The 10353-nt window shown below is 37.9% G+C and overlaps 1 protein-coding gene across 5 annotated transcripts in view; it reads right to left on the bottom strand.

Annotated features, from left to right (window-relative positions):
- Window positions 1–4704: 4704 nt before the first annotated feature.
- Window positions 4705–10353, bottom strand: part of LOC116288618 (uncharacterized) — a 27830-nt gene continuing 22181 nt past the window's right edge. For all 5 annotated transcript variants that reach the window (XM_089029433.1, XM_089029434.1, XM_089029432.1 and 2 more), the window contains one exon: window positions 4705–9756. In XM_089029433.1, coding sequence (XP_088885559.1) covers window positions 6313–9726 — 3414 coding nt within the window. In that variant the 5' untranslated portion in view covers window positions 9727–9756 and the 3' untranslated portion in view covers window positions 4705–6312. The remainder of the gene's footprint in view (window positions 9757–10353) is intronic.

Raw genomic sequence — 10353 nt, 5'->3', positions numbered from 1 at the left:
ACGATATTTAGATAGCCAAGATACTGATCCTGATCACAGTAGTTCACAACTGCACGTTTCTAAAACGATATTTAGATGGCCAAGATACTGATCCTGATCAAAGTAGTTCACAACTGCGTGTGTCTAAAACGATATTTAGATAGCCAAGATACTGATCCTGATCAAAGTAGTTCACAACTGTGTGTTTCTAAAACGATATTTAGATAGCCAAGATATTGATCCTGATCACAGTAGTCCACAACTGCGTGTGTCTAAAACGATATTTAGATAGCCAAGATACTGATCCTGATCACAGTAGTTCACAACTGCGTGTTTCTAAAACGATATTTAGATAGCCAAGTTACTGATCCTGATCAAAGTAGTTCACAACTGCGTGTGTCTAAAACGATATTTAGATAGCCAAGATACTGATCCTGATCAAAGTAGTTCACAACTGCGTGTGTCTAAAACGATATTTAGATAGCCAAGATACTGATCCTGATCAAAGTAGTTCACAACTACGCGTTTCTAAAACGATATTTAGATACCCAAGATACTGATCCTCATCACAGTAGTTCAGGACTGCGCGTTTCGAAAACAAATGTGTTAAAAACAAAAATCAAAGGGCTTATAAATGAAAGAAAACTGAAGAAGCAGGGCTGAAACTTTGTGAGCAGGTTTATCCGAGCAGGAGTCGGCACGAAAACACCCCATGTTGGGGTCTTCGAATGTGTTGCCATGGAAATGGTTATGGTTCGTTCTGTTGCAATATACCCAAAATTCTACCAAAAATACACTCGAAATCTTTAAGGCTGGTTCTCTGGCGTATTTAAAGCGATCGAACTCAAAATTGCTGTCAAATAGTTAACTAAATAACTACAATTTTCGTGTAGGATAAGGTGAAAAAGTTAACACTTGCCAAGGGGCCTTGTCAAAACAGACCCAACTAACCGGCACAGTACTTAGGCGAATGAGCGTTGCGTGCCGACACTCAGAATATTTAATGTTCACTTTAGGACCTTTCGGAAAAACAGTCTTCTTCAAAGCTGTTATATATCAATGTCAATGCAAATATCTTACGCCCTGAAGACCTTTGTAGGGACAGCTATGGAGGGTCAGAAACCGACAACATTGAAGGAAACTATAGACCCCTTGCAGGTGACGTCAAAGCAGCTCAATCTGGGAGACAAAACAAAAAATAATTCCAATCTTCTGAGAATTGGAACCTATTGTTTTGTCCCCCAGATTGATCTGCACTGCAAAGTCCTGCAAGGGGTCTATTACAGATCAGTAATCCGCACAACGGGTTGAAAACTTGACCGTTAACACTCATGTTAAAGCAACGAGCATGAAAAGTTCAATTATCCCTTACCTCTGCTAGGTTTGAAACAGTTTTTCTGGAGCTTCTCGATTGGTTCATTATATTTTAGCATCATTCTCCAACACTTGGTATATCTCTTGTCATATAGAGTGAAGATTGAAAACAAATGCTTCATCTAAAACACTGTGAAACAAAAAATTGATTTTCAAGGTGTTAAGATGGTTTTAGGCCACATATCACATGCGAAGCTAAAGATCGAAGTTGTATATGGCCTTCGTACACTGATAATGATAAAACTGACGGTTTCTTCAAGGATGCGTGCGCATCCAACTTGACTGGCCACAAAAATTGAAAGACGCAAATTCAGTAAATTTGAGAAGCCAGTTTTAAGCCCCGTCCACGCGTATCCGGAAATGTTTGTATCCGCAAATTATTTTTTGCGGACACGAAAATGTTTGCGTCCACACGCAGCGTATTCGAATCGTTTTCACCGTCCACACGTATCCGTTTTCGTAAAATTTGCGGATACGGACACAAAAATTTGCGGACATATGTGGACGCAACCCGTATCCGTAAAAAAAAATTGCGGATACAAAAATTTGCGGATACGTGTGGACGGGGCCTAATACACCTACTTGCAAGAACTTTGTCATACGATATTAGAACAATAGTAATTTAGTGAGAAAGGAATACATTAAAAGACAAAAGAAAAAGTTCAGCTTCAGTGATCTTCTTTTGTTTTTTGATATAATTCCTATGCCACTAAATCACTAATGATCTATTTTCGTATGACAACGTTCTTGCAAGTAGGTTTATCTAAAGGGGAGAATTATTATCGAAACATTTCGTAGAAGTGTATGATAATTCTCGTCATAAAGCTCCTGTTCTGGTATCGTGGCCCGTCAAATTTGGATGCGCACGCAACCTTGAGAAAAAAGTCTATTCTTTAGTATAGGCCGTGTGTAAGATGACGTCATTTAATTACCACTACCAAGATGCTTCGCGAATGTTCTTTCTTATTCAAATTCTTATTTCCTCATGAGAAGAGTAAGATAATTGGTGGTAATCAACTGAACAAAAGAAAGTTTGCAAGGGAGTCTGGTAGTCTTAGTAAGTGACCTATTGGCGCACTGAACTGTGCTTTTGGCGGGCTATCACGTGACCAGACCCTACCGCCTTCAGTCACGTGATCTCAATTTCAATATTGTAGTGAAGTGTGGACTGTTCCTTGCCCCGACATTTTGTATACATCGTCGTTTCGCATTTTAAGCCTTTCAAATGCACTTATCCAAAGAAACGCCATAGACCTTAATTTCGCGGGAATCTATTTATCACATGCAGATGCATCTCGTTTGAAAAGATTTTTAACGCAAACTAGAAAGGATTGAGACGCATTTGAATTACATACGTATTGGGGTTTTAACGGTTTTAAAAAGCCTTCCTGGCGCAACGAGTTATGATGATGATGGTGGTGATCACTGTGTTTTAAACATTCATACAAATGGCGAAAATGCAAGAGATTCACTGAATTGGCGGTTGTAATTTTCTCATTCTCGCCTCGCGCACTTTTACTAGGATTAAATGCGCTTTCATTTTTAAGGGATACTTAAAGAACGACTTACCAACATAGAAGATGCAGCTTTCTTCAGATACAGAAGACTTGTAAAAGTAGTGAATATATGACCAGGAATGATCCACTCAAACATGAGATCCACTGCATGTCAAAACCAGAATCTTGCTTGTCAAGGACACCGCGCATTCAATGGACTGTCGACTCTCAAATCGCTGTGAGTAAGAGAAATTATTCTGCAAATCGTAATATAATAATATAATAATATATATAGCTTAATATATAGCACTTATACATAGAAGATATTACATGGGCGCGCGGAGATACGAATTTTATCTTCGAGTGTTCAATTGATATCTCACGAGTGAGGGCAGCGAACGAGTGAGATATCTAAATTGAACACGAGAAGATAAAATTCGTATCTCCAAGCGGCCATGTAATGTTCTGTTTATTATATAGATATCGATAAAACTTAAATAAAGCAAAAGCTCAAAAATTCTTTATTAAAATAGCAAGCCGATTCAACAGTGATACCTTCACGTGTGGAAGATATGGTATCTTCCACTGGTGAAAGATATCAAGTTTTCGACACTAGAGAAAACCTGGTATTTCATCGATATCTATATAATAAAAGTCTGTTCTAAGCGCTTAGTAACATACGCAAATGAATGAATAAATAAGATAGACAATATGATTATAAAGAAAAAGCTAATTGAAATAAATGAGTCTTGAGTTTAGATTTGAATAAAGATAAACTGGAAATATCTCTAATTGAAGAAGGTAAGGCGTTCCAGAGTAGAGGAGCAGCAACTGAGAAAGAACGTAGACCACACGACTTGAGAATATAAGGTTTTGAAGACAGCAACAAGTGAGAAGACGAGCGAAGATTTCTTGCAGATTTGTGAAAGGTGATGAGTTCTTGGCAAAAGACAATGAAGCACTTTAAATGTTAGTACAATTATTTTAAACTTAATATAGCTCTTTACCTCAGGCGAAATGATTTCCTGTTTCAGACCACGTGTTATTCCCTTGAGTGTCTTTTCTTTGTTTACGGTTGCTCATAAGACAATTAAATAGTTAAAATATTGTCCACAATTTTGAGCATTCTCTAAACATTCACACGCGTCCAAACTACTTCTGAAACGATGCAAAACAGATTCTTAAAAAATAGATGCGTATTTTTAATTATAAAATAATTCAGATAGTACCTGTGCTGTGATTGGCCGAGAGCCGTGTTTGCATTTCCCTGTACACGTGCAAACACGGTTGTGACGCGTGTCGACACCGGCGGGAAAATTTGAGTTTTGTTTGGAAGTGGTACTTGTACACAAATAGTCATAACTCCAGTAAAATTAGAAGAATATGGCTAATTTTCCAAGCTTAGACTTTGACTTTCCTGAGGAAGCATCTGAAATAGTAGAACCACCAGAAGAGCCTTCAACAAAAAAGCAAAAATCCAGATTTGCCAGCCTGAACTCGGAGAACCTCGACGAACTCTTTCGACAACACCGACGGAAATCAAGCTTGAATTTAGCTAGTTCTAGCACTCAAAATAGTGTTTTCTTTTTAGTCTAGAATGACTGAAGTCATTGGTTAAGCTTTGGAATTATTATTTTATCAAGATTTGCTTGTAAAAGCCTCTTTCTCAAGGGAGAAAGTCGCTAAAGTTTGGCTTCTTCTCGCTTTGAAATGAGAAATTTTCAACTTGAATTTCATGCTTGGAGGCGTGTATCAAACTCGCAACTTGATTGGTTAAGCGTCTTCTTTCGCGCAATTTGATTGGTTATTGCAAATGCACAAGTATGTAAGGAGAATTTGTATTTGAAACTTTGAATTAATTTCAAATTTTTTATTGAATCGTGTTTCGTTATTTTTGTTTTTGAAGAAAATAATCTCACAAGACAAATAAAATACATTTACTGTGTTTGCACAGGCTAATGCAAACCGAGATGTGGTTGGGAGAATTCGAGAGCAGATCAGTGCAAACACGAGCCGTAGGCAGTAAATGTATTTTATTTGTTGAATTATTGTTCTCGTCCCAATACATCATTTAGCTTATATATTCTACTAGATTATATATTATATATTGCTCTTTGAATAGTTAAACTTAATTAAAAATCATACAAACTGCAAGTATAATCGACGCGAGTGAAAAACGTCTGCGCATGCTCTGAATTTGTATGCAAATTAGTCAAAACATATGTAAATTTGACTTTTAAACATGCCTGATAAATTGATCTTCACGAAATGCCAAAACTTAGTGTCCATGCTTGAAACTTAAGGCTAATTCTTTCATATTGTGTTATTTAATACAGTATCTTGGTCTGACAAAAGTATACTCGCGAATTTTTTTGTATACTTGGAGAAAACAAACATTTATTTTCTCACCCGAACTCTTCAAAATTCTTAGAAAACGTGCTGAAATGCGCACATGCGCAAACGTTTTTCTCTAGCGTCAGTATAATCATTAATGATAATGAACTCTTGTTGTTGAAAATATCCATGCTTTTGTTTCATTTGTTATAATTCTACATTTTCAATATTATCAAACAGATATTAAAGAAAACCAATTAGATAATACTTGTAGTATTGACTCCTCACAGAGACGATCTACCTTCTATTTAGCATCCGTATTTTAGCTTCACAATCGTTTTAGTTTATCATTTCTTGTTATCATTCATAATCTCAAGGCTTTTGGCTAATCTAAATTTGACTTCACACACTACAAGATCAAAAAATCAAAAGGAATTCCACGACATCGTGCAGCCAATAAAATGTTAGCACTCTCGAGCTCAGCCTAATTTGATGAGTGATGGTGATGATAATAGTGGTAGTTACAAATGTAGTCATAGGTTATAGTCATAGTCATGGTGAGTGATGGTCATGATAATAGTGGTAGTTACAAATGTAGTCATAGGTTATAGTCATAGTCATGGTGAGTGATGGTCATGATAATAGTGGTAGTTACAAATGTAGTCATAGGTTATAGTCATGGTCATGGTGAGTGATGGTCATGATAATAGTGGTAGTTACAAATGTAGTCATAGGTTAAAGTCATAGTCATGGTGAGTGATGGTCATGATAATAGTGGTAGTTACAAATGTAGTCATAGGTTATAGTCATAGTCATGGTGAGTGATGGTCATGATAATAGTGGTAGTTACAAATGTAGTCATAGGTGATAGTCATAGTCATGGTGAGTGATGGTCATGATAATAGGGGTAGTTACAAATGTACTCATAGGTTTAAGTCATGGTCATGGTGAGTGATAGTGATGATAATAGTGGTAGTTACAAATGTAGTCATAGGCTATAGTCATAGTCATGGGGAGTGATGGTGATAATAATAGTGGTAGTTGGTTATAGTGTAATTAAGCTTCTCCAATATATCCAATGCCGTAATACGCCTATAACACGTCCACTTTATCATTTAACAAACACGTTTTAAATGGGTTTGAGCGTTATATCATCACCAATGATAAAGAATGGCGCCCAGTATTTTGGTTCTATATACGTGTTTCTCATCTCGTTCATTGTCAGCTGTAGACTCGTACTGGCACTTTTCCCATTTTTCAGATTGCCGTAAAACGATGTCATAATGTCGAGTGATGCATCGTCATCGATGGCCCACAGAGACGCTACCACTGCACGAGCTCCTGACGCTAGAAAGGCTCGACACATGCCAACTACTCCTTCAGCTCTGATTTCACCCCGTCCACTGTGACAGCAGCTTAACACAACTAACTGTGCACGTACTTGAGCCTTCTGTACATCAGCCATGGTCAGCATGTAATCTTCTTCATCTGGGATCTTTGTTGCTCTTACCTCAGGAGAAGGTGCAAGTACGATGGTAGCTTTTGATAGGATACCATGTGCAGCAATGTGAACAACAGATACCCCTTTTTGTAGTTTCTCTAGGACAGCCTGCTTTGTGGCTGCTTCGCCTATTAGTGGCTTAACACCAAGTTTATAAGCTATTACGACTGCTTCTGCTTGTGCACCCAGCAAACCTTGAATATTCTGTTCTTCTCCATCCATCATTACCTTCCCAACCAAAGGATTACCAATAACCAAAGGCTTGGCATCGCTGGTTTGGTCTGTTGGGAAGTCTTCAAAGTGCTTTAAAGTCGCTAATGAAGGAGCAAGTCTAATGCGCTTTGTCTCTGATAAATACTTTCCCGTGCGAGGATCTCGTAAAGCGGGAAAAGGCACTTGGTATAAGGGACCATCGGGAATAATAACAACCTCGTCTTGCTTCGATGATAGTATTCTATCACATTCTAAGATATCAAATAGATCTTCTAGAGTAGATCCCTTGGTTTCAGCACTATTCTCATTAGATTCTCCTCTTTTAGAATCGAGGTTCAGCAGTGATGCCGTTGCTTGATTAAGTCCCTCGTATTCTTCTTTGCTTCTACTTTGTTCTTTTTGAATATCTTCTTCTTTGTCCAAGGACCTGTTCTCACAGTCAACCACCTCACCAACACCCATTTCGTCGAACAACCTATCGACGTCTATCTGTAGCGAACGATTAAGACAGATTGGAAATTGCAAATCTGTCTCCCCTCCAATGAAAAACTTCAGAAAAGAACTAAAAAAAAGTGAGTAAAAGTCAATGCTGAAGTCATTTCTTGGGACCAGAGACAAAACATCGCTGTACTCTAGGTGTTCATCATTGCTCTCCTCTTGTTCCATCTTGAAGTTTGACATCATAAGATCTTTCAATGCTCTTGCACGACAACGATCTAACACTAAAAGCGATTCCTCGATCTGCTCGCCTATGATTAACAATATTGCCAACAGCTTATAACTATGAATATATTCGTCAAAAATTGAGATCTTGAATTCATCACGACTACCAAGTGTGGTAAAGATCGCTTCAAAGCATCGTATAGCTTCTCTTAGATAATGTTCCGCCAAGTTCAGTTCTCTGTTCAAGGAATACAATAATTGACCAAAGCCATGATAGAATTGGGATAGGTGCCCATCAGTATCAGAGCAAGATTCAGCAGTAGGTAGCCCTTGTTTGAAACTGTGTAAAGCCATGTCATTCTGACCCATCAAATGATACAAGTTCCCGATTTCTGTGAAACAGAACAATTTCAAAGAAGGACCCAAGTCCATCTCTTTTAACTGCTCAACGTAATTAATTGATTTTTCATATTCTTTTTTGGAAAAATAAAATTTGTAAAGCTTGATGGAAGCTCTAAGTTTCTCTGTTTTCTTGCCTGTCTTTACCGCTTCGTCAAGATCCTGCAAGAGCTCATCTTCAGGACATGTTGGTACCTCTAATAATTCTTTTACTGAGGGAGCATCACACTTGTCAAACAAACCAACTCTTGCATAAAGATTAGAACGAATTTCTTTGAACTTTTCTTCAGCTTCTTTTTCTCCAAGCTCTGTAGCAATCGCTATGCCTGCATCTATACTCTGAGACACTTCATTCAACTGGAACGAGTCTATATATGCTCTAGCGAGACAAAGACGTCCTTCCATCTCATTTTTTTTGTCGCCAATTTCTTGAGAGATGTCCAGGCATTTCTTACCGTATTGGATGGCATTATCGATGCTTTCCTTATCATCTGATGTGTGGTATACAGACGAAAGACCGAGACATCCTTGTGCTTCAATCTTTTTCTCACCAGTTTCCTGTGCCATGTCGATGCATTTCTTGAAATAATGCACTGCATCATTATATTGTTTCAGTCTCTCATAAATATCCCCTAGATACAAACACGCTTTTGCCCCATCATCCTTTTCGAGGCCAATACGGTTCACGATGTCTATACATTGCTTGTAATTCTGAATGGCTTCATCGTATTTCTCCAAAGACTGGTATACCTCTCCCAAAGTCAGATACGCATTAACGTCAGCAGTTTTTTCTTCATTATCTTCCTTGTCAATGTGAACACACTTGTTGCAGTTGGAAATGGCATCATCGTATTTCTCCAAGGAATAATATATATCTCCAAGGACGCCATAAGCATGGGCCTCAGCATCTTTATCGCCAATAGTTATTGCAAGCTCAATACCCTTCTTGCAATAGATAATTGCATTGCCGTAGTCGGAAAGAGCATTGTATATCTTCCCCAAAAATAAGTAAGTCCAGTTTTCAACAAATCTTTCTTCTATTTCCCTTGCTATTTCAATGCATTTCTGTCCATATTCAGTGGCATCTTGATAGTGGTTCAAGACAAGATGTGCTCTTCCTAGCTCTGAGTACGCTTCCATCATAATCTTCTGATTGTTGTTTTTCATGGCGCAATCAAGAAGCTTGTGCGCATACAGAATAGTGTCATCATATTTCTGCATGCTTGCATATGCGACCATTATAAGGTTATATGCATTTATCTCGCCTTCAGTACTATCAATTTCATGGGCAATTTTAAGACATTTTTTGCCACAGTCAATAACATCATCATAACGAGCTAAGGATGAAAACCCATTTCCCAACTCATGATGTCCATACATTTCGTTTTCTTTATCGCCGATAGTTTGAGCAATTTCGATCCATTTCTTGGCGTGCAAGACAACGTTTTCAAACTCGTTGAGCTCCTTATATGTGAAGGACAAATATGTATGAACTATTAACTCATAACATGGTATTGCTACAGCTAACGTTAGTATTTCCTTCAGACACCTCAGTGATTCAGCATGTCTACCTAAGCTGTTGCTATGCACTACGAACAGCATGCATGAATTCATCGTGGTACTTATATCATTACAGTGTTTAGCCATCTCTATGCACTCTTTGTACAGACAAGTCAGCTGTTCAGTTGACAGTCCAAGTTCCTCTGGCAACTTGGAGGCCGACGCACAGCAAAACCTTACAAAAGTAGTCTTCTTGAACATATCCATCTTCAGGTTTACTTGTTATTCAACATTCATCTAAAATCAAACAATAAATTGATAATTAAACGAGCACACACTAGAACGAACGAATCAATAATAAGAATATTTTTAAATATCAAAAATTGAAATCAAGAAAAACATTTTTGTATACATCAGTAGCAGATCCAGGAATTATAGAAGGGGGGTTACAATGGTTTTACCAGGAATACAAGGAAGGGGGTGACTTACTAAGGATAATACTGAGAAATATGAGCAAAACGGTGAGGGGAGGGGGTGGTGACTAGTCACCCCCTTCACTACCCCCACATCCACCCCTGTACATAAATAATAAGATATGAATTGTTGAAAATATTACAATATTGCCTTTTTTCTTGTTGGGCCATAAGCCAAGAGTCAAACACTTTAGTACTTTTGAGACTTTCATGTGTTACCAGGGTCTATTGAGTGTTCTATTTGTTCAGAGCTAACACTTACAACCATTCTCCATCACATGCACCACTCTAGCAACTGTTTCTGTCGAGATGAAGAAGCTTTTGGTGGAAGTCAATCAAGGCGTTTCTATGACATTCCATAGGCACATGCCTTTATAGCTTTGTGTTAACTGACAATGCTAGGGAAATTCCTTGTGATTGA

Source organism: Actinia tenebrosa, unplaced genomic scaffold (assembly GCF_029948245.1).
Source record: "Actinia tenebrosa isolate PJP-AT-01 unplaced genomic scaffold, QUT_ActTen_1.0 PGA_scaffold14__42_contigs__length_11649687, whole genome shotgun sequence".
Taxonomy (NCBI): Eukaryota; Metazoa; Cnidaria; class Anthozoa; order Actiniaria; family Actiniidae; genus Actinia; species Actinia tenebrosa.
The sequence above is the reverse complement of the archived record's forward strand: the minus strand, read 5'-3'. Positions and strand labels throughout refer to the sequence as shown.